Consider the following 24,080-nt stretch of genomic DNA (forward strand, 5'->3'; position numbering starts at 1 on the left):
TCCCCCCCCCCCCTTTCGCGCTGCCTCATTGTTTTCTTCCTTCGCTCGCTGTTTTAATGCTTTTTTTTTTTAAAGAAAAAAAAAGAAAGCGGGGCGCACCCGAGCCCGGGCCCGGTGACATCCCGCAGGGGTGCAAGGCAGGGAGGGGAGCTGCCGCTCCCGCCACCAGCCGCGCGCCACTTGCCCAAACGCGGTCATAACCCCGATTTTGCAGCATTTCTCCCCCACGCCTGCCCCGCCGCCTGCGTCTCCCCCTTGCTGGGGGGGGCTGGGGTTTGGGTCGGGCACCCCAGGCCCACCGGGGGAGGGGGGGTCTGTGCGTCCCGCCCGGCGGCGCGCCATGTGCTCGGCGCCGCCGGCGGCGGGCGGGGCGTGGCGGCGCGCAGGCGCGCGGCGTGGCGGTGGGCGGTGCCCGCGGCTCGGTCGGCCCCGCCCCGCCCCGCCCCGCCCCGCCCCGCCCCGCCGCCGCCGCCGCCGCCGCCCCCGCCCAGCCGCAGCACGGCGCGGCGCGGCACGGCATGGCGGGGCTGCGCTTCCCGCAGCAGGGCGGCTACTGCCGCGCGGCCGCGGCCATGAACCTCCTGCTCGGCGTCTTCCACGTCCTCCTGCCCTGCTTCCGCCCCGGCGAGGCGCAGGGGCAAGGTGAGGGGCGCCGGCGGGGCGGGGCGGGTCGGGTCGGGGGTGCCGCCGCCGTCGCCGCCGCTGCCCGCTCCGGGCGTGCGAGCGGGGCCGCCGCCCCCGCCGCCGTCCCTCGGGCGGCTGCCGCGGTGGCACCCGGGGACACAAAGGGAGCCGGGACGTGGCTCTCACACCGCCCCCCCCCCCCCCCCCCCCGCCCGCCTCCTCCCGGCCCTGCGCCCCGCGGTGCCCGCCGCCTCCCGGTGTCAGCCGCGGGTCTGCCCCGGCGCGGGGAGCCCCGGGCCGCCGCCGCCTGCGGGCCCCGGCCCCGGCCCCTGCGAGCGCGGCCGGCCCATCCGCCGTTTCTCTCTCTCTCTGCCCCCGCAGCCATCGAGCCCATCCCCGGCGTGGTGGAGCTGTGGCAGGCCGAGGAGGGGGAGCTTCTGCTGCCCGCCCAGGTGAGGGGGCGCCGGGGGGGGCGGGCGGTGGTCGGGGCCGGGGGGGGCGAGGTGGGGCCGGGGCCGAGGCCCGGGGGGGTCGGGGGCCATTGCGGGGGCCCGGGGGCGGGTTGGGGCCCGGGGGCGGGCGGGGGCCGAGCCGGGCCGGCGGGGGCGGCCTCGCCCGCTGTCACGGCGCAGCCCCGGCCCCGCCGCCCCCAGCGCCCTGCCGCTACCGGCGCCGCCGCCGGGGCTTCGCGGCTCCGTTTTCCTTCTGTGGGTTTTTTTCCCCGTTCTCTCCCCCCCCCCCCGCCTTTTTTTTTTCTCAAGAATGTAATTGTGCACGGTAAATACTGGCCGTGCACATGATGAATATGCGCGTATTTATAGCTCAGGTGAAGCCATTTTTCCCCCTCAGATGACACATCATTTGCGATGCCGTTGCTCTCACCGTAGCGCGGTTTTGTTTTGTGTGGCCGCTTTTGTCGAGGGGTGACAGGGTTTGTTACGTGCCGCAGGGGAAGGGGAGCCAGTGGGGCAAAATACGCGGCCGGGCTGGTGAGCAGGAGAGCGGGAGGGGGCTGGAAGCGGGGGGCTGGAGTTTACGGCATTTGAGGCAGTCATTTAACTTGCGCTGACGGACTCTGCCATATGTTGAGCTGGGCCTTCCTAGACTTCAAGGCACCAGGCTCGTAAATGGGAAGAAGCGGTCCTTAGGGACGTCGTCTTATGTGAGAGGGAAAAGAGAGTAATTTATTTCTCTTAAGCCATTATATCATTCTCTGTTTAGCGCTCAGCCGTTGATGCCCATTAATGTAGGGGAAAAACAGCAGAAGTGTTATTTCTCCCCTCAGCTAGCTAACAATTGATGCTGCTTACCAGGGCCCGGCGTTTTGTATTGTGGTGTTATGAAAGTATTATCTACTCTATATACAAATACTTAAAAAAAAAAAATATATATATATATAATGCTGTTCAGAATTTGCCTGGTGCGGATGTGGTAGTAGCTAAGGGAAGGTGCGAAGCCTCTGTGCCCAGGGATGCTTAAGGATCTCGGCCTTTTGCTTGTGCAGTCTTTACCTTGAAGACATTAAGATGCGTTAGATGTAGAACCGTGTAATGCAGTCGTTTATAGTTGCTCCGCGTTGCAAAGCTGCAACTGAGTGATGATGACGCGATGTTTACTTCCTGAGGAGATTAGGTCCTCTTGGAAAACACTTTGTTCTTGAGCATCCTCATAAAAAGCTCTGGCATGACTGAAGCAAAACCAGGCACAAACGGCCCTTGAACTTGGCGTGGTGGAGCATATGGTCCTGCCGAGTCCTTGCAGCAGTGTAAGGCGAAGCCGAGGCTGCTGCTCCTCTGTCGTTTCTGTAGATGCTGCGTTAGGTATGCAGGAAAGAAAATAAGTCTTCGAGTTTCAGTTATGCCAGAGCAAGAAGTGAAAATCGCGATAGGCTCGCTGAAATAAAAGGTAGACGTCAAAAGCCAGATGAAGCAGTCTCTGAGCACTAGCGGTGCAGAGGCTGTTTTGCATGGCTTTCCCCTCTGAGCTTGGGGACCGCAGCAGCATCTGATGCATCGGTGACTGCTCAAGCTGAAGCAGAAGGGTCTGGGTTCCTCAAACAGGTTTTAAGACTGAAGCTTGGTTCCAGGCCCAGCCGTGACGCCCAAATTTCTGTTCCCTTGCGGGCTTGGGCTTTACGCAGCACCTCTTGGGCTTTTGGGGCCTGTGGCTGAATTTGAAGCCGCCTTTTCCAGTTGCTGGGGGGAGGAGGAAAGGAGACCGCCCTCTGTCCCTGCGGATGTGGCGAGGGACCCTTCCAGCACCGCTCCCGTGGAGTGGTGGCACCGCTCCGCGATGGCTGGTTGTGGCTCATTGAGCGCCCGAGGAGTCGAGGGTCACCCACCCCGCCGCGATCCCCTGCGGCGCCTGCAAGGTCCTGAAGGCAATTTGGCATCGTCGCCCTGCTGGGTGACCGTTCTGGGTTGGTGAGGGGCATCGACAGAGGCGCCGGCATCAGCTCCGGACACTTGGTAAACCGCTTCATCTGTTGACATCCGACTGCCCTTTCTTTGTTAGAGGAATGCTTAAACTTGCAAGAGGCTTATTGCTTGTTGGTCTCCACGTTCCGCTAAAAAAAATGGTCTCACTTACCGCTACAAGGAGGTTGCCCATGTTCTCTTCCTTGCAAGAACAGACTTTCTCACTTAAGCCCTCACAGAGGGTTGTTGCCCAGTGTTTGTGTACCGCAGCAGTGGTGTTGCGATGGTGAGGGTCTAGTCAGAGGAAGAACTTCCTTGCTTTTGAGTGGGTAATAAACATTGTTTGACAGGGAATATCCAAGGGTTGCTTCATTCACGTGTTTAAAGATAGGTCTCGGGGAAGACTTTGGGAATGGGAAGTGTCCTGGTTCCTCGATCTGGTTCTTCCTGTTCCCTTTTGGAGGAGGGAGGGCGGGAGTGCGGCACAGGAGAGCTGGGACTTTGCATGCAGAAGTGAAAGATCCAGGGAAGGAACCGTGCATGCTCCTCACCCAAAGCGCCTGCCTCCCGCCTGCGTGTTGCAGGCTGTGAGCAGGGGTATGGATTAGGTTGCCATGTCTGCCCAGCCTTTTTGCCTGTTTCTGGTGGGTTACAAACGCTGTCTAATGGATGCTTTTCCCTTTCTGTCGTGGCTTTGCAGTATTATCTTATTGTCCATGCATCATCAGCTGCCTGTGACGGAGCAGTTTTGAGCATTCCTTGCTACCTGCAGAAATTGAGGGTGAAAGTCAGATAGGTTGGTAGCCCGTTCAGCCATCAGGTTGCCCGCACTTGCTTTTGTTCCAAGAGCACATACCAAATAAAGACATCATGTTAAGAGGCGGAGGGGCAGGGGGAAACAAAGCATTTTAATATTTGTAGTTGCTTTCTAGGCCTCTCACAGCATCGCTTTGTCTACGTGAACTGCATGAATTTGCATGCAGCCGCCCAGGGCCCCTGTGCCTCCACCCTGGTCGGTCGTCCTACCTTCTGTTTCCTCTGGCTTCCCTTTCATTGTTTGTGCTTCTCGCGTGCCCCCTCCCAGCTTCCCTCTTTACATGTATTTGTGCTTTTTCTTCCCCCCACTCCGGCTTGTTTTTTTTTTTTTTTCTCTTGATTTCGGCTTCCTCTGAAGCCTGCAGAGCCGTTTGGGGATGGCTCACCTACTGCTCTCGCTCCGCAGCCGAGCCTGACGGGTGCCCAGAGCATCGCAGCTGGTGAGGGTGTGCGTGGGCTTGTGTGCCGGAGCTGAGGAGGAGCTGGCTGTATCTAGTGTGCTGACAGTCTTCCACCGGTCTGCAGCTTCCTCCAGTGTTTTGATGTTTCTCCCTGGGTTCTCTTTTTGCTTTGAGGCGAGCTGGGTTTCCCAGTTGGATGTGGTATCCATATTCCCTTGTGCCCAGTTCCTCTTTCTTGTTGAAGGTGAAGCGTGGGGTAGCTGCAGAGCTCCCGCCTTGCTCTCCTTCTCCTTCTTGTCCTTGACCTCTTTTTTATAGCAAACGTCCCTGGGGTGGGTGGCTGGATTTTTGTTTTTCTTCCTGTCATTTGTCCTCAGTGTGGAAAAATGCAAAGTCTTGCATCCTGCCCTGATGGTTGGGAGATGCATGGAAAACCAGTGGGATTTTGACATGGAAAATCTCAAGTGGGAGAGGCTTGATTAGAGCAGTTGTGGTTTTTATTCAGACTCCTTACAATTTTGTGGTTTTGCTTGTTTGTTTGTAACTTGCTACTACTTACTTAACTCAAATGCTTGGGAGAAGAACTCCTTTGTGTAGGACTTGACACCCAAGGCCTTCACCATTAAAAGCTGAAAAAGCTTCAAATATAAACAGCCGTGTTGGAGCACTTCAGTGCAAAGCTGAAAGGCGGTTAGTTATTAATTTTTCTTTTTTTTTTTTTTTGCTGAAGTGGAGAGGGAAGAGCCCAAGGAAAAGCACAGTAAGGGTGTCAGGCCTGCTGTCTCCACGGCACGAGCCTATGAAAGGAGAAGCACAAATACCACTTGTTGTTCATGGTGGACACCACTTGAAAGAGGTATCGGAGAGTCATAGCTGCGTGTTTCTGTCCGTCAGACACTGCTTTGGTGATTACTGCGAGCATCTGGAGGCAGGGGCAGGCCGGTTGGGTACCGGCAGAGCAGGGTATTCAGCGCTTGCCTTTCAGCCCCTTCAGTTTCGAGGAAGGAACTACTTTTAAAATGAAATAATGAAGGTTAAACTGTAGGTCTCATCACGATTGAAAATGACAGTAAGTCATCAAGGGCAACGTATACCAACCTTTTTTTTTTTTGGTGTCAGTGCCATGTCTGTCTGATGTGATGGGCTTTCTGCTGTTCCTGTGTGTTGCATGTAGGAGATGAGCGAGATGTTTCATTAGAGGAACGCCTTGTGTATGTTTCCATTTGCTTGCAGATACTTAGGAGATTACAGTGACTGCTTATTTCAGATTACTGTGATAAAGTTTCAGGTGCTTGAATTTTGGAGAAAGAAAGATACCACGATATTTACTGTATCATAGTCTGTTACAGACACTGGGCATATACAGAGCTGCTGCCTGGGTTTTCACTTTAAAAGTTCTGCTCAGTTCTGAAAGATTATTTTATTATTTTTTTCTTTTCCCATGTAGTAGCTGTTCAGTTCCTGTTCTTCAGTGCAGCTCAGGGGCTAATAAGGTTAATTATTCTGCTGGTTTCGAAAGCTGATGAAGACCTTGATCTTACATATGTATCCGAGATACCCAGCACTGCAGTGTGTCATTAAGAGAGGCGCATCCCATCAGCTATGCACCAATTGAATGTACAGAGTCACCCGCTTCAAAGCAGGGTTTGTCTGAAGGCGCACAATATGTGCGAAAGCCTGAGACAGACTTGGGGTGGGAATTGTGTTCCTCTTTGGGCTGTTAAAAGGCTCCTCCAGCCTTCCAGCTGAGCTTCTGGATGGTGCTGATAGGACCTGGGGCTGGTTGGCCGTGCAGATTATGCAGAAACTGTCAGCCCAGGCTCTCATGACTTGTGTGATATGAGAGGGGTGCTTTCAGGGGCTTTCTAGCACAAGATAAGCACCTGCCTGTATTCAGGATGAGGTTTGGAGGAAGGGGATTTTTTTTCCTGTCACGGATAGGCTGCTGGGACTTGCCTTTTGGCTTCAGGAGTCATTCCCTTCCTCCCATTCCCTTGTACTACTTGTCTGGCGATATGGTAGTTTGAGAAAGCTGCTCTTTTTTTTTCTTTTTTTTAAATCCTTAATATAAGTATGCATGTAGCCTGTGCCATACAGAGGAGAGGAGATAGGAGAAAGCTGGACGTGGGCCTCTGTGTGCATGCTCAGAGTTGAGGGTGATTTTTTTTAAATTTTTTTTTCTTGCACAATTGAGATTTTATGCTGTGGCTGTACTGTAGGTTGGGAACATTTTCTTCATCATTGCTTGAGAAAAAGTTAAGAGGAGAAGTGAGATATCTAGGGTTAAGGGTGAGCACTGTGTAATGACACAGTCCCAGGTTTCTGATGCCTGGCAGATGATAAGCCATTTAAAGGAGGAGTTAAGCCATTTAAAATGAGGATAGCTTGCCAGCCTGTGGTGGCAGAGAAGCTGTTTCTGGAAGAGGTGGATGAGGAGTCCTCTTAATTCTGCTTGGTATCATACTGAGGTCCTGGAAGTACAAAAGGAGCTTGGAGAAGCTGGAAAACGGATGATGGGTTTGTATTGTGTCCTACTGGTAGAGTCTAACAACAAGGCTTAGCTCAGTCAGTAGTGGAGACGGCCAGGTCTTCGTGAGGGCCAGGTGCTAGGACCTCTGTGTAGGTAGGTCTGTGCTGAAGAGCCGTGTGATGTGCTGCAGAGCCTGGACAATTATCACCGTGTCTCCAACCTCCCTTTAAAGGCAGGTGTACAGAAAGATTGTCAAGTCCTCAAATTAGCTTGTACTTCCCCATCAGTCTTGTTACAGAGCTGGTTATGCTATGGTGAAGGCTGTGCTGCTTCTGTTGGATGAGCTGCTTGTGGCAAAAGATTGAAGTTTAGATGGAACTGGTAGCTTTTGGCGAGATCTGTAATCATATTAGCCATAATGTCATTATTTTAGCCATAATAATGTTAATTATTAATAATAATCTTAACCATATTTGCTGCCTTAGTGTGGTTGTCATTTTTTTTTCGTCCTTCATGAGGCTCAGGTCTTCAGAAATCCTGCTGTCTGTCCCATTCAGTAGGTGAGTAGGGCTACCTGGTCTGCTTAAGCATCTGAAGCCTGTAGAAAGATGTTCAGTGTTTGTACAGGTGATTTTTTTTTTTTTCCCCAGTATGTAGTGAAAATAGGAGCTAGAGTCAAAGCTGGTGACTTGGGGCTTGTTCCGTGATGCGCTTACATGTGAAATGTGTAGGAGGGGTGCACGCTTTTAATTTTAGAAGGTTTTTGGTTTTTTTTTTTTTTTTCCTTTCTTCCCCCTACCTTTTCATTGCTAAGGTCTGTAGCTCGTGTCTTGTGGAACCATCACCTGCAGAAGCAGTAGCTGGGAAAACTTACCAGCTGTTCCTGGCAGGATAACTGTGACCTCTTCCTGAGAAATGTTAATCTCCCTAAAGTTGTCCCTGGTCTCATCAGTGCTGGTTGGGTGGCTGTAACACGCTCCATTTTGAGTTGTACCTGAAGCTTTCCTGGAGATCTCGGCCGGTTCAGAGCAGCTACCTGCTTGTTTTAAATGGATTTCCTGCAGGGAGCTCATTGAACCGATGCTTGAGTTCATTTCTGTAGACAGCTCAAAGTGGTTGGTTGCAAACTGCAGGCTGGCACAGTTTGTTGAACTGCATGTCTTGAAAATTACCTTAGTCCAGTAACTGAGCTAAGCTGTTGTGTTTAAAGCTTCTGCTCTCTCCGACTTCTGTACGTGCTGCTGATCACTGATAAGATCTGGGTTTGGGATCTTGCCGTCCCTGTTGGAAGGTGGTACCTTGCCTTTGGTTTCAGCATTAGCACGTGGCCTGACTTTCAAGGCATTCCGCATCCTGTTTTCTCAGGTACTGGCTTATGAAATTTACTGACCGGGGGCAGATAATTTGAAGGTGGAGGAAATAGTGTTCCTGTAGTTTGAGGACAATTGATGGTTTTAGATTGAAATTGTATGTGTGAGCAGAATTTTTATAAAAAAAATGCATTTGTATAAATGGAAAATGAATCTGTTCAATCAACATCTGAAAAAAAAAAATGGAGTAGCCATGTTAAGTCGCCATTTGTCTTGGCAAAATGAGCTGAAACCTCAAATGGGATGGCCAGCATCCACCTTCCTTGAATCGTAAGGAATCGCTGTAGGAATTTAGGAATTTTAGATTTCTGAGTTTGTTTTGCAAGTAAGTCACATGAGAGTCCATCTCTGGAGGAGTTAAAAATGGTACATATGTCCAGTGCACGCTGTTGTGATTCTGAGAGTCTTACATAGTATTTTCTCTGTTTGTCAGGCTGATTCAGAGGAGGATGTGGAAGAGCATCCACAAGAGCAAAGGTAAGCAAAGCTCAAATGAAAACGAGTATTGAAGCTTGTTTTGGTTTTTGCTTTAGGAGATACTGAAGTGTAATTGAACACGCTACTAAAAATGATTTTTTTTCTGATGCATATTAAATAGATTTTCATTACTTGTGGCTTATGATTTTCTCAACTAATGTTACTATTAATTTGTTAGCAAAACCAGAAAATAGTGCACAGTGTATGCAAGACTGAAATGCCCTCCTGCATCTCTTTCTCCTTATTCTATCTCTAAGCTGCATTTGCTTTTCATTGCTTTTACACACACACAAAAAAATCTGTATTTATTAATTCTTTCTTGTATATTTTGTAATTAATTTCTTTAAACAAGAGGACAATTTTCTGTTCCAAAATTTTCAAACGTAAGTAGTCTTGGAGTGTTAATGTGTACCAAGGTGGGGAGGGAGGTGAAGAAGATTTAAAGCCAAAAGCTTATTAATGTGTTGCTGTGGAACAATAAATATCCTGTCTCATTTTTTGAAATCAGATAAATAATAAAGCTCTTAAAACTGTAGCCTCAACTTTGCTGTTTCTGTTAATATCAGGCCTCGTCTGTTTTGAAGGGTTGGGTAAATAGCATCACAGATTATTTTTTAAATACACATTTTGTTTCCTCTGAGCGTCCAGATTAAAATGCTTGGACATCTACCAGTGAAACACTTCCTTCCTTTGGTATGTGTTAATGTGGGTACAGCTTTCAGTGCCATGCCAGCCAGAAAGATTACAAGACTTAAAATAAACATGTGTAACACCACCATGCTCTGATGGATGCAGTTAGCCAGAAATGCTTTTCTCATTTATCTCCCGTCTTTGCCCTTAGCTTGGGTTTGAGAGCAAATAGATCTGATAAAACACAAGCCTTGCTGGGAGGTGGCAGAAGGGGTAAGCCTAGGGGTGGGAAGGGGATGGTTATCGTGGGGCTGTCCTGCACTCTAGCGCTTCTTCGTGCGGCTTTTCCCCCTCTTTCTGCCATATTGGGAGCCTTCTCCTCCGAACTCAGCATCACGTTAGGGCTCCTGTGTCTCATCTCCGTGGGAATGACAAAGATGGTATAGAAACTGGATAGGAGAATTACTGCTGCCCCTGACAGCTGGTGCTGATGGTTTGTGCTTACCTATGCCCCCCATTCCTACCTGCATAGGGGATTTTTTTTTTTCCTCCTCCCCTTGCAAAAGGAGGGCTAAACTATTGAAAGCTGGCATTTTCCCTGCACAAATACAGAACTTTCTGATTTTCATCTGTGGACTACCATGGTTTTGATGCAAAATTTTCAGTGTATGCCTAAACATGCTTTCTTTATTGAGAGGCAGTCAGAAGACAGCAGTCTCAAATGCTGCGCTTAAGGTGGTTTCTGAGATATTTTTGTTGGTAGGCAGAGAGAAGTAGTTTAGGGAAAAAAAAATCTCCACCTGCCTATTTTTCTCCAGAGGTCGATGGGCTAACTGGCTACTATGGCAATAATAAAAATATTACTGAAAGATAAATAGTTCTTGAGACTCAGATAGGACATAGGAAAAAGTGGCTTGACTATTTTTTTTTTGTCAGTCAGGTGCTTAAAGATTTTTCTAGTAATTACTCATTTCCAAACATGAACTTCTCTTCTGAAAGTAAAGTTTATAAGGTTCACTTGCATGGATGGAAACATCCTTCTGTTGTCATACTGAAATGCTTCAGGAAACTTGCCTAAACAGACACTGGTTTGTGTGTATCTTTAAAACTGTTTTGGTTTGCTGCTGTGTGTAAACACCAATCTGTGTGTGTGCCATATACTGAAGGAATGTTATAGTGTAGACTTTATGAAGAAGACCTAGCAAAGGTATGTTAGTTTCTTTCCAGATTAGCTTTCATTCCCTTGGCTTATATTACTCTATGGTGAAATCATGGGGATTTCCTTTTCCTGTAGCAGCAAAACCTGAGAGCTTGCAGCATCTCTATCTCATTGTCTGCCAGCGTGCCCTAGGGAAATCAGCTAAAGCTACTGAAATTTGATGTGAAGCTCTTAGAAGCAAAGCCCCTTAAAGTGACGGTATGAGCAGAAGTTAATGGAGATAGCAAATTCAAAATTTTCCCCAGAGCTGAAGAAAGTAGAGAGAGTTCAGCATCTTGGGGCATAAAGGAGAAAGTCTCTTCCCAAAACATTGTTTTATTCAGTTTTTAATTCTAGGTTAATGGGCTCTCTTGGGAGCTTGCTAACCTACTTTAAAAAAAAAAAAAGAAAAACAAACCCAAAGTGAACCATTAACTGACTTCCTGTGCATGTGCATCACAGGATCTTCCATTTGGGGTGGGCTTCTTGCTTTGCTGTTGTTCTTGTGGCAAGTGCACAAGGGGGATGGATGTAGTCTCATTATTTTGGCCTTAGGTTTAGCTTTAACAAATACAGAAGTTTGCATGGAGGGTAAAAATACAGTGTCAAAATAGCAGTTTTTATAAAGAGCTATTTTGGAAGTGGTTGATTTGGAGGTCTGTGAGTTTGCACCTGCCTTAAGTGAGAAAAAGCTAATTAGCAACTCCTTAATTTCCAGCCTATGATTCCTGCCTTTCTGATTGCTTGGATGCTACCACAGGTTGCTTACTGCTGTTTTGTGTCTCTCTGGATCAGACTCTCAAATAAGAAATGCTGAACAGTAGATATAGAGTTGCTGGATGTGCTGCTTAAGGCCACAGTCTTTTAACAGAATTAAAGCCACATGTATTTGGACTAGCTTATTAAAAAAGCTTCACGTTTCCTTAAAAAACTGTTTCTTACATTTGAAAGTCAGCAGTAAAAAGGTGCCTTCCAAAATAACTTTGGTTCAGGAAGTTTTCTTAGAAGAAAGTCAATGACAGGTGTTGATAGGGTTTTTGGGGGAGATTTTTTTTTTCTTCATGCTGGTGACTGTTCACTTGCCACAGCTGGCAGTAGCAAATTTTGAAGATTTAGGTGCTTGCTTTTTTATTACGCTTTTGTTAAAGCAGCCAAATGAGTCAAATGCGGAAGTCTGACACAGATAAAGGGACAATACCGTTAGGTGATGTGCACAAATGATGCTATCAAAATTTTCAGCTTTCCACTTCAAGGAAGTAGACATTGGACTATCAAAATTAATAATAAATTTTCACATGCCTGACATTCTTAATCCTTGGTTTTGAGGACTTCTGGAGAAAGGCCTCTGAGGATCCAGTTTCCCAGCTGACCCATTAAAGAATATTTGCACCAGAATAAACTACTGTACTCAAGATGTGGAGCATGTACTCTTAATATGTGATGGGCATTAATATTGTACAAGAAAGGAAGGCCATACAATACTAAGAGTATGGTATGTAATTAGTGAGTAAGAGGACATTTTCCAGCCTTTACCTGTGACAGGGCATATTTTGCTTTGAGTAGATAGGTATCAACTGCTAGGAAAATTGTAAGTGTGATGCAGTTAGCTCAGTCAAGCATTTCTGTTGAACCTTTGCCTTTGATCACTGGAGGGCATTTGACCCCGTGGACTGGAGCTGCCTGGGGCAGTAGATAGTATCAGCTGGCTCCCAGTGGGTTCCTGCTAGGGTGGTAGCGCAGCCCCAAGAGTGACAGCTGGTGCCTGGCACTTTGGCCTCTCCTGACTTCCAAGCGGGATTACTCCTAATCCTGTGATTTTTGCTGTGTCTGTGAAATAGTGCTCCAGATGTGGAAGAGAAATTGGAAGGTAAAGGTAGCAAGGGAGTAGCTTACTAGTTGTCTGAGAGACAGCAAAGCAGTTAAGGTGCATGGACTGCAAAATTACTTGGGGATTTAGCGGATACTTAAGAGATGTAGTTCTAATGTTTGGGTTTTTTTTCGGGAAGAATCCAGAGTGGCTGGGCAGAATAAGCCTGCTTCACCTTGCGAGGTTGTATGTGGCAATTTCTCACTGGCCACAACTTCATCTCCTCTCCAGTTAAGAGGCGCAGATGAGTCTGGCACTGGATGGACTGTTAAGACACTTCAGAGGTGACTCATCCTTCAAAAAAGCCTGTGGTCTTAGTACCATAATTTCTGATAGTCCAGTTTTTGGAAAGTAATGGCATGGGACTGGTGGTACACCCATGTACCAGATAATTAGCTTGCATGGTGGCTAAGCTAGGTAAAGAAAGATTGAAAAATAGATTAGGATCAACTGGATTTTTTTTCCTTCTGCTTTTTCTTATTGAAAAGAATAAAAATTGATTTTTGTGCCAGAAGAAATGTCTGAATATTAAAATAAAACATTGTTTTATGTTGTGTTTACTTTTTAAACATATTTATTAATGTCAAACTGAACATCCATAGAGAAACTATTTCAAAATGAAAAGCTGAAAAGTAGTTTTGAGAGTGTCAGTGAGTGCTTAAACTGTTTGAAAGGAACTGTCCTAAACCAATATTTTCAACCTAAGCTTTTATCACATATCACGAATCTAGATCGTCATTAAACTTACCCCCCAAAAGTATTTGAAAAATTACATGAAGACTTCTCCTACGATATACACTTGGACCTAATTTGTAATAGCAAAAGTTGTGTTTATTAAGTTTTTAAGTTTATTTTTTTACAAAAGAAGAAGAAATCCATGAGTGTATTAAAAAAGAAGAAAGCTGCATTTCTTGGGGAGAAAGCTTTTCAGTCACCATTAATGCACTTGCATAAAGTAACACAATATGCACAGAATGGGTGTTTTTACTGGGTTGCACTGAAAACTGCTTCCATATTGGTTAACTTTTGTTTTTAATTGATAAGTCACTGCTGTTGTATCCTACTTACAATTTCAGCAAATCACCAAGGGTGTACTAATTTTAAGTTTTACTGGATGCCCAAAGAAGTGAAATTTACTTTATGTAATCCTTAGAAGTAAAGGAGTGGACATGTTATGCTTGGGTGAAAATCCCTAAGGAAAGACCTGCAGGGAACACAGAGGATAATGCGAAGCTAGAATAAAAAAAGCTTACTGAAGAAAATTGCTAGAAGGTCAACAAAGTTGGGGGATCTCTTGTAGATGAAGAAACAGATTGTTTTGGAAGGAACTATCAGTGTTACTCTTCCGCTCCTTCTTGACACTTCTGCCAGACACAGCCAGGGTGGCAGGCTGAACTCTTGCTGCTTTAATCTTTTGTCTCTGTTTTGTGTTGTAATTCATTCACTGATGAACTTTGCCTTGCTGAACTTTGTATTAAATGCTGTTGGGGACAGCTGTGCCCTCGTGTACATTGCTTCTTCCAAAATATTCGTCCTTTTGCAAAATTGTGTTGCTTGTCTGCTGATACAGGGAATAAAAAACCTTTTTTTTTTTTTTTTTTTTTTTTTCCTCCTTGGGACGTCGCATGCCAGTGCTGTGTGCTAGCAAATGAGCCATTTATCTATTTATTTATTTGTTTCTAGGTTGCTTTCAGACATTTCTGAAATGAGAGCAGTGGCTTAGGCCAGCTGCCCTGTGTTTCACAACAAACCGAGGAGCTAATGCTATGGCTTTCTAGGATCTGGAGTTAATGGCAAACAAGAGAGTCCCGCTCTGTTTTGCAAAGAGCTGTCAAACTTCTGTCCTCAGTGTAGGTCCTAATTGACCTTAACTGAAATATTTTAAAGGTAGTGCATGGCCAGATTTAATTACTCTCTGATATCCTGTTGCAATCCCACTTATTGTCAAAATCTTGTCTGCTTGCGTTGAAAAAACCCTGCTGGTATGTATGTATTTCCCTCACTGTTGTGAGCCCTCTTGGGCTGGAAGATGCCCGTGGTCAGATCAGTGACTGTTTGATCGGTACGTCGGCTTGTATGCTGACCTAAAATGCACTTTCTCATCTATGGGTGACAATTTGACTTTGAGAAATGCAGATGGTCTTGGTGTGGTAGTTGAGAATTGGCACTTGTGCTTTCATACGGCTCACGCTGCCTTGAAGAGCCACACAGGCTGTCTTTACCCCAGTTTCCATACTGGTAAAAATAGCAGGCAGCGACAGTCTCCTCCCAGCTGGGGCTATGAGGTTATTGTTTGCACAGGGATTAGTGTATGTGAAGAAGGTGTATTTGTGGATATGTGCTACTGGAGTAAACTTTCTCACAAGTAATGACCTGTTTTGAATGGAGAAATAAACTGTACTTTACATTTTGGTGTCCTGTATCTCTTTCTTCTGTTAATAATTCCTTCACTTTCTTTTCCCACTTCCTGAGCTTTCTGTCTCTTCCACAAATCTCTTGCGTACCTTTTTATGGCATATCTTCTTTTCTTTTCAGTTTCTGTCTGGGCCATGCCTGAAATGGTGGTGGTTTCTGTACTGCAAGAGAAAGAGGCTGTCTTGCCCTCTCCTTGCTGTCCCCTGCCTTGTGCAGCCTTACAAGTTGTATCAGAAAACTCCTCTGGATTAAAAGCACCTCTGTTTTATTTTTGCCAGGTTAACATTTACCTGTGATCATTCTCTGATCGGTTTCCCTCTTGCTTTCTGTGGCAGCATCAGCTGAAAATGTGCACAGAAGTGCTCCCTCGGCCTCCTCCCCCCGCTGTGCTGGATGGGTGCCGGACCCGGCACGGGAGCCGTGGGCGGCAGCACGGCTCACCTGCAGGACAGCATCTCTGCTGCGCTCCTCCCAAGCTGCTCCCAGGGAGGCCTGCCCGTGTCTCGGTGCGGCTCTGGTCCGGCCCTCGTGGCATCTTCCCGTTCCTTCCTCAGCCCTTCAGTCCCCTCTTTTCTTCCACCTGCCTTTTGGCCTGCTGCTGGGGGGGGTGGTTGCGTGCCAAGGCTGACTCTCTGCTCCCTTATCTACTGCAGTGCAGGAGGAGCTGGGGAGGAGCCCAGCCAGATCTGCTGCTCTGCTCGCTGTTGGCGAGACAGATGAGCAGGTTAGTCCCCAAAAGCGTGGGGCTGAGAGGGAGAGCATCTTGGTGTATGCTGGGAGTAATGCCTTATCAAATCAGTGGCTGCTGGGTAGGAGGAGGGTAAGGCGTTTGCATCGGTGTGATGGATAGCCTTGGAGGCAGTTGATGGCTTTTGGGTGGATGGTGTGGCGAATCACATGGCCTGCCACTATATGGAAAGTTGAAGGCAAGTGCACACACAAGTGTATAATTTGTTGTGCATGGTTTTAATTTTTTGCAGGCTCTTGGTAGCCTATGCTTTGGGATGGAGTCCACCCTGAATACAGGGTCCTTAGAGTTAGGACAATTCTGATCTGAGCAGGTGGGGACAAGGGCATATGGTGACTTATTTCCCATTCTGTGCTTGCTTCAGTACTGGCTGCAAAGCTGTGCAGGAGCAGAGAGAGATCTCGTGGTGGCACAGGCTGTTGGTATAGTCACTCAGCAAACACATGGGGAGGGTCAGCTCTTAATGCCAAGCAGCCACATGCTGCAGGTGATCTGCAAGTCTGCTCTGGAACATGGCATTTTTGTTGTTAAACTTAACCTGCCCTGTGTTGAAAAAGGGGATGTTAGGACACATTTTGTATGTTTAGAGAAGAGCTAAAAAAAAAAAGAAAAGCAAAAGCAAACAGCTGCTCTGACATGTTTGTCCTTGTCCTAATCATTGTAAACTTAGTGTCCCCTTAGCCCATACATGCTGCTTCTGTAATATAAGTAGTTCAGAACAGGAACTCTCTTCTTATGCTTCTACTTTTACATTTTAATACACTAATAATGAATTTCAGATGTGTGTTAATCTCAGTCTAATCCTTCTGATTTGTGGGCAGTGGGCCACAGAAGGTTTAGCTTTATATCTATACATTTATTATTAATAAATTATTTTTACTTCCCTAATAGCTGCTTCTTAGTTGCCCTTAAGAGGGCTTAATTTGCAGTAATTTTAATTTTACCATTATGCAGTTAAACATAGACATCTGGAGTAATAGACCAATGTCAGCAGTCTGAAAATTGACACCCTATAAGCATTTAGCTTCATAGCTTTTCTGCTGTTGCAGATTGGCAAATGGTGACAAAATAGAAAAAAAAACCCCAAACAACAGCTTGCTCACTTTCAGGAATTTGCAGACAGTCCACTTCTGCATCATCAACCTTAGCACGCTGGCTTGATTTTATAAGCTGAATATAAAGTTACCTGAAATCTATCTGATGCAGGGTAATAAAGTGGTGTAGGCAATGCTGTTAACCTGCCTCTCATCTTCCTAGAGACTCAAAGGTAACATAAACCTAGCTTATAATGCCTCACGTATTTTTATTTGACTAGGAAATGTGCTCTGGGAAAGCTACGCTCCCACCCTGGCAGTGGCTCTGACTGTATGACTCGTAGGCAAGTAGGTGAAGGAGCCTTTTCAGAAATGTTGGCGTTTGCCATAGTAACATAAGTAAAAACACGGACAGGAAAACAAGCAAATCGCTCATCTGTACCACTTTCAGTTCCGTCTGGGTTATAAATTCAAGCCTAAGTTTTAAAAAAACATCTCAGTTACGTTGTCTTAAGCACAATTTTTTATCCACTTTATTCAGTAGCTGCTTTGGGAAGAGGCTTTTTCTTTGTGGTGGTTATTGCAGAATGACCAACTCCTCTCTTCATGAGGACAAAACAGTCCTGTCCACTTCAGGGGGAGGAAAATGATATCAAATATTATACTTGTATGTGATGACAGTGTGCATTCTCTCTTCTGCAGAGTTCTGAGTACTCACTGCAAATATTTGCTTTATATTTGTAGAAGAGTTTGCTTTAATCAAATAAGCTAATTGCCTAGGAGAAACACGTGGTCAGTATGAATAATTGAGGTATCTGCTTGTCCTCTCAGGGGTCCACCATTCTATGTTACGTCCAGGCTGCCAACTGAGATAAAGAAGATAGAGGGCAAAGTTGGCTGTGTTAATAGTCACCTTATCTTCCTCTCCACCTCCTGCCCCCAAAGTGGTGTACAAATAAAGCTGCATTTTTTTTGTGTGTGTCTTGGTAACTTTTAGTGCAATGGAAATATAATTAGACAATAATGACTCAGAATATTTTTTTTACGTGTATGTGTACAAAACAGCCCTTGTGTTCTGTAGAACAAATGGACTTTATATAAATTTTAAACACAGGCATTTCTCAATCAAAAACAATCACTGTGAAGAAGTTTTTTTGCTCAGAATTATGAGGCAAAGGAGAGAAGGGGAAATGTTTTCCAAGAGGAGGGTGAGAAGTAGCCCTCTGTTCTTGTTTTTGGTGAAGTTCTTGTCTTCTCATAGGCTCCTGTCTGCTTCAAGATGCTGTTGCAGTACCTAGTGAGCTGTAGTCAGTGGTTTACTATTGCACCCACCTGGATACCAGAACACCACAGATGTCAAAATTAAGAAATTTGAAGTGCAAAATAATGCTTTTTGTTACTGCCTGATAAAAGCCAACTTCTACTTCAGAACTTCGTGAAGACACATGAAGAAGCTGTAAGGACTTGGAAGTAAAAAGGAGAAAGTGAAGACGGTGTATCATGTTCAGTGCTGTTGAAAGCGTGGGCTGTGTTGTCTCTGCTTCATGGTTTTGCGATGTTTCAGTGAGAAGTTGGGCTTTCTGAGCAAGAAAAAGTTTCGTTAAAATGTTTGTTCGCAACAGCACGCTCCTTAAGGAAACGTGAGAAATGCAGAAAACAACTCGCTGTTTTTTTAAGTCTGGAAACTGTTCTTGTGGATGATGGGATGGTGACACTTGCAGTAATGTAGCTGAGCTTGCGTTATAAAAGACGACCTCAGCTCCTTTGCAGTCCTAAGATTTGAAACTGGTCTGGCCTTTGGAGATGCTTGTATATCAGTAGGGTGATAATTTCACACGCTTTAAAATGCCTGGGAAGACTTTCAGAAACCTGAATGATGTATGTGAAGAAGAAAAAGTGACCTCAAGTCAAAAGTGTTCTGACATACATTCTCACTATTTCTTTTGCATATATAAATCATTATATATTGCTTTCCAATTTTTTAAATTGCTGTTGGTTGTTTTAATGTTTCTTTCTGGGGCCTGGTTATTTTCTTTGAGAGACTGAAGCATCATTCTGTTGTCACATATCTCTGCACCTCTGTCTCAAAGAAGAAGTTAACTTTGAATTAAATAGGCAGTCTCAGCTTTACAAAGTAGATAAAGAGATAAATGACCAGTTTGTAATCTGCTTATCTTAGTTTCTGCTACCGTCTGCCTTGTTGGTAGCACATATATATTTATCTCCTGAGTGGGAATTTCCCAGCTTTTTTTAATCATGTGTGAATGCTGATACCTGATCTAGTGGAAAGTTAATAATCTCTCTTGTTTTACTGTTCTTTGTTCTTCTCTGTGCCCCCTGAATGCTGCCATGTTCTTACAGCCCCGTTTCCCCTCCTGATTTACTGCAGGGCTTCTGCCGGTCACCCGTGTGGTGGGTATGTGCTTGAAAAGCTTTTGCTGGTCCTAAGAGAGGGTCCAAAATGGGATTGTTATACAGACTCTCAGATTTCCAGAAGCTCTAGAGACTGGCTTTGAGTCACTGCAAGTGCTGCTATCAGCTCCTGCATGCTTCTTTCAGAGCTGACAGTGTTTGGCAAGCAGTGGATCCAAATGTTAATGTTTTTTTACGTTTGTTGACGTACTGAGGTCTTGACCTTTCCTGTGAAGCTGCTTCAATTACTTCTGCAATTTCTGGTTATCAGAATTAAGCCAAAAAAAAAAGGCCACCTGCCATCCTGCTTCCTCCTGGTGCTCTTTCCTCTGTGAGCACTTCCAAAGAGTTCCTCTGTGGGCAGCACGCGGGTTTGGTGGGATCAGGCAACTCTTCGCAGCCCTTCTGCTGTAGGTATTTGTTTATTATCAGTGAGTGCAGAAAAGCATTCAGCAGTCATGTATCAAACCGAAATTGGGCCATATGAAGACATGCGTATGTGCTTGAATGCCATCTCCCGTCATTTAGGACACCGGTCCACGTTTGTCGGAGCAGTGTGTTGCGCTGCCGTTGGGAATACACTTGGAACAAAGAGGGACTTTGGAGACTTCTTTGACTCTGAGCCAGCAGTCTGAGTGTGATGTGTTTAGCACTGGAGAGAGAAAAAACAGATGCATGCTTGTTTTTGTATTATTTGCGAGGAGGATCCTTTGTATGGTTTCCAAGGTCTTGAGGTTCCTGTGTATTGTGCTGCCTTTTAGCTCCATTGCTGTAGTGCGCTCGGATGAGAGGTGCAGTTTCCACAAGGAATTGAAAATGCACGTGTGCCATTTTTTAAGGCTCTCGGACCTCTTCGCTGCTCTGTGCTGGAGCTCCAGAGCAAGGTACACCGTGTTCTCAAGGCTTTTCTTGATGGGAATATGTAAAAGCTGTTAACTAGTCATCTGTTACAGGCTGGGTGTTATATTATAAACAGGTGGGGTACATTTCACTCCATCTGAAACCCATCTTCAGGTACATTGTAGTGTTAGTTGTCATTGCACAACAGAGCTGAATCCTGAGAGCTGTAGGATAAAAAGCAAAACTGGCTGAATTTTACTGAATTATCTGACAATACAGTAGTTTTATTTTCTTTGAGGATAAATTGCAGTGATTAAAAAAAAGTTGGTTACGTTTGGTAGAAAATAAAAGCTGTAATTTTAAAGTTTAAAGTAATTACACTTTTGTGACTGCTGCTACTGAGGTACTGCTTCAAGTATGAAGATGTACATTGCATGAAATTTCAGAGTTGTAGATAGATGTCATCCTGAAAGATCTGGTTGCCTTTGCAGGAGTTAATGCAGAAATTACTGCGTGAAGTTGTTTGATCTCTACTTGAAAAGTAGAACAGTCTAGCAAGGATTATTAGAAGCATCTGAAATATAAAAGGGTTTGTGTTTTTACCTTAGGACTCTACCAAAGTTGTTGGCAAGTGACTGTCATCACCCACAGGGCTGGACACCCACGGTTTCAGTGCCCTCTGGGCATCGGGCACCAGCTCCTGGCTGAAGTAATGCCGTAGCAGGTCAGCTCCTGCACCACACGCTAGCCGCAAATCCCGAGCATTTCGGAGTAGTGATGCTATCAGTATTAACAAGTACTGCCCAGCATCACGGTTACACCGGTGTCTTGATATTAAACCTCTGGGTGGAGAGGCAGTGGGATTTGCTGCTGGATGTGGGAGGAAGAGGGGTGGTTTTCTTTCCCCTCATTAAGTGCCCCCTGTCTGGCTGGGTACCCGGCGGTGTTCATCTCACAACAAACTACGCTGCAAGGTTGCACTGAGTGCTGTTTTTTCCCCGTTTCATCCCCTCTGGGCTCATTGGACCCTTGTCCCAGCACAGCTCTCCGGAGAGGCTGCTGCAAACCCCGTGGATGCAGCAGCCCGGTCCCACTCCCTGGTAGGGAGCCAGAGCCCAAGGGGCTCCATGTCTGAGGAGAAGGAGGTGGCAGCAAGGTAATGGCTAAGTGGGAAAACCAGTAGTGTTACTGAGGCCATGAGACTATTTTGCAGTATTGTTGCCCCGTAATTACAGTATTGTGTGGTATCCTGTATGCTTACAGTGCCATCATGCCAGCTGTGCGTTGCCCATCTCTTGCTTGAAAGCAGGTCAACGTAGAGGGTATGGCAGTGGTCAGATTGCACCAGTCATGATAAAAAAATGTGTTTCAAAGCAACAGAAGAGCTGTTAAGCACAGCAGCCAGGCACGGTTCACCTGTGCTGTGACCTGGAGCTGGCCCCTAGTGACAGACAGGGTCCATCCCCGCCACCAGCAGTCTCATCTGTGGGGAAGCTCCCTCCCTGGGCACCTGGGCCGTGGTGGAGGAGTAATTTTGGGACAGAGCTTTAGATGGTGGAAGGCTGGTCACCTCCAGCTCCTTTTGCAGCGAGAAAGAGGTTTTACCAGAGGTCAAGGAGTTTAATTTAGCTGCTTTGAATTGCCCTTGGGAGCAGCCCGTTTTTCCTAGTGCTTTAGAGGGAAGGGGGAATGACAGGTTTCCTAATTTTGGAGCCCAGGGTGAGGGAGTGCTCATGTCCCCGCGAGCTGTGTCTGCTGCTTCCCCCGTCACGTGCATCTTCCCCTTGCTGCAGAGGGTACGGCGGCAGGTGAAGTTGCGGTAACTTTTTCAAACCCCCAGTATTTCCGAGTTGTACAATGAGCCTGGCCTGCCCTCTCTGCCTAGGTTTTCATGCAAGTGCAGAGGCTTGAGATGCCCGGCCTCGGTCTGTGGTGTTGTGGGGCAGAGGCTGTGGCTGGCAGTCGGCACCTTGGATGCTGCAGGACTTTCTGCTGCAGAAGCAACGGGCACGCTTGCAATTACCAGACCTTTCTTGGTGAGTGGTGCAAGCCTGGGAGAGCTGCTTCGTATGCCTCCTGTCTGCCTCTGTGCACTCGTCTTCAGCCTGCTGCCTCTTACTGAAGCTCAGAACAGCATGTTGGTTGAGGCAAAACCCTACCGAAACAGGACGCATGGTCGCCTGGCTGGGGGGAGAGAGGCTGGGCAACCGGTGAGACATCTTGCCTAACGCGGTGCCGGAAACCGCTCAGATGTGATGCTGAACCTGTCTGGGCTAGAATTTGGCAGCGAGGGAAGGATGGGGTGTAATTGCCAGAGAGGCAGGGGAGCAAGTATGGTAACAAGAGAAAAAATGAAGATTGTGGAGAGGGAAAAAAAAAGGGGGGAGGGGGGGAGGGTGCTCCTGAGAAAAAATGCAAAGTGAACAAAGATACTGGTAGGAAGGGAAAAATGAAAGCTTGCTTATTTCAAGTGATAGGCAAAACTGATAAGGGACAACAGCAGATTGCAATCTAACGATGAAAGGGAGAATATACAATAGCAAAAGGGAAGTGAAATGAGAGAAAGGAGAGAGTGACTGATTCATAACTGCTTACACCTTGTGTAACCACCACCTCTGTTTATGTAAAATGATTTTAAAGGGTCTGTGCAAAACGGAATCAAGTCTCCCCACTCTGCCTGGCAGAAGTGTGCAACAGGCCTGCTGCACACTCATTTAATGTCAGCTATTACACAGGGTGCAAAGCAGCCAACAAGTCAGACCTCACTAGTGACTTTGTAGGTCACCTCTTACATTTTGCCTACATATATATTGTGCTGAATTACATTGTCCTATCGACTGAAGTTGTGGGTTGGCATTTTAAAATTAAGGTCTCTGCCATAAACGCATCAATAAATGTACAAACAGTAAAGACCTGAACACAGAGATGATGAATATGCTAACCATATATAAGCATAAATAGTGTAATTCCTGTTTTTTTTTTCTTTTTAATGAGACTGGAACAGCAAGGAGCACTTTGCTGCCCTTGGGAAGTGAGCAGCCATGTAATATTGTAGAATAAGCTTTGCAGTTCCTTATTGTTTTGTGGATTTAATGCGCCTGCTTAGTTTTGGTGCCTGCCTGCTACTACTGTGTGCCATGTGCATCGCTGGTTTGTGTCTAAATCTTGATTCCTGGCAACTGGAGGAGGGTAGGGAGTTGAAGGGCCTGTACTTGACCGACTCCTTGACCCGTGCTTTACGTGCTTTGTTGCTATTAACTGCCTTTCTTCAATAGCTATTGTCTGATTTCTGTCTTGGTGTGTTCTGTCTTTTATTCCAGTCCTTTGCCGCAAGCCTGCTGCCTGCAGCCCACGAGGTGCCTGCTGCCTGCTTAGGTATTTCTGTGGCCTGTTGCTGACCCAGTTTCTGCAGCATTTAAATTGCCCTTTTGAAAAGGGGGCATTTCTGGCCTTTGTGAGCATTCCCAATGTTGCTGGGATAATGTGGCTGATCCCGCAGATGCGGGTAGTCGCTTTAAAACAAACACCACCACCCCCACCACCCCCCCTTGCCCTGCTCCCCATGCTTTTAGTCTTGCTTGGAATTTTCTTTTCTCCTTGTAAATAAATGCAATTGTTAATGCTTTCTGGTCATGGAAGCGGTGGGCCGCGTTTTGGTGGATGGTTTGTTCTTGGAATAATTACTGAAATCTTTGCTGTGCAGGGAGGGGAGGGCAGTGTGCAGCCATAAAGAGCGTACACATCCAGATTTTAAGATGAAGACCTTCAGTTTTCTTCCCAAACCGAGGAAGCTCATTTGGGACTTAGAGATCTGCAAGCTGCCCCACGTCTGTCGTAGCTTTGTCGCGAGGTCTGGCTTGGAGGTTGGGCCCTGCTGGGTGTGAGCACTGGACTGGGGACAGTGACACTTGGTTTGAACACTTGCACCTTTTTTTATTTTCCCTCTATCCGCTGAAATTTTACAGGCTGTGGAAAGGTAAGATGAGGTGTCGAAAACGTGATCTCGTGGTAGCCACCCCTCTGCCCACGAGAAGCCCCGCTGGCTTCGGCGGGAGTTTGCGCAGGTCCCGGCGGGTTCCCACGCGGGACCGTGACATTTATTTGCTGGTTATCTTGCAGAGGGAGGAGTGGCGAGAGCCGCAGGACCAAGCTCGGTTCAATATGCCTTTGGGCAGCAGAGAGATCTTTGGCCTGTCGAAGGAGCTTTTCCTCTCACGGGCAGCTTGAGAAACTCTATGTCAAATAGGTTAATATGTGGAGCGTGCGGAAGCAAAGTGCATCCCTTCTTGCAGTGGAAGCACACCTCTGGTTTGAGGCTTGTTAAGAAACTAAAAATAGCGTTACTGATTCTTTGCCATTAG

General features: G+C 46.5%; 1 protein-coding gene across 8 annotated transcripts in view; it reads left to right on the plus strand.

The window, feature by feature from the left end:
• The first annotated feature begins 485 nt into the window (after nucleotides 1–485).
• Nucleotides 486–24,080, plus strand: part of TMEM131L (transmembrane 131 like) — an 82,297-nt gene continuing 58,702 nt past the window's right edge. For 4 of the 8 annotated variants that reach the window (XM_082315359.1, XM_082315361.1, XM_082315362.1 and 1 more), the window contains exons 1-4: nucleotides 486–642; nucleotides 1,006–1,076; nucleotides 4,989–5,114; nucleotides 8,532–8,575. In XM_082315359.1, coding sequence (XP_082171485.1) covers nucleotides 519–642; nucleotides 1,006–1,076; nucleotides 4,989–5,114; nucleotides 8,532–8,575 — 365 coding nt within the window. In that variant the 5' untranslated portion in view covers nucleotides 486–518. Of the gene's footprint in view, nucleotides 643–1,005; nucleotides 1,077–4,988; nucleotides 5,115–7,923; nucleotides 8,094–8,531; nucleotides 8,576–24,080 lie in introns of those variants that run through there. The other 4 variants (XM_082315363.1, XM_082315360.1, XM_082315364.1 and 1 more) reach the window with 2 other exon arrangements.

Source organism: Platalea leucorodia (genome assembly GCF_965183815.1).
Source record: "Platalea leucorodia genome assembly, chromosome: 6".
NCBI lineage: Eukaryota > Metazoa > Chordata > Aves > Pelecaniformes > Threskiornithidae > Platalea > Platalea leucorodia.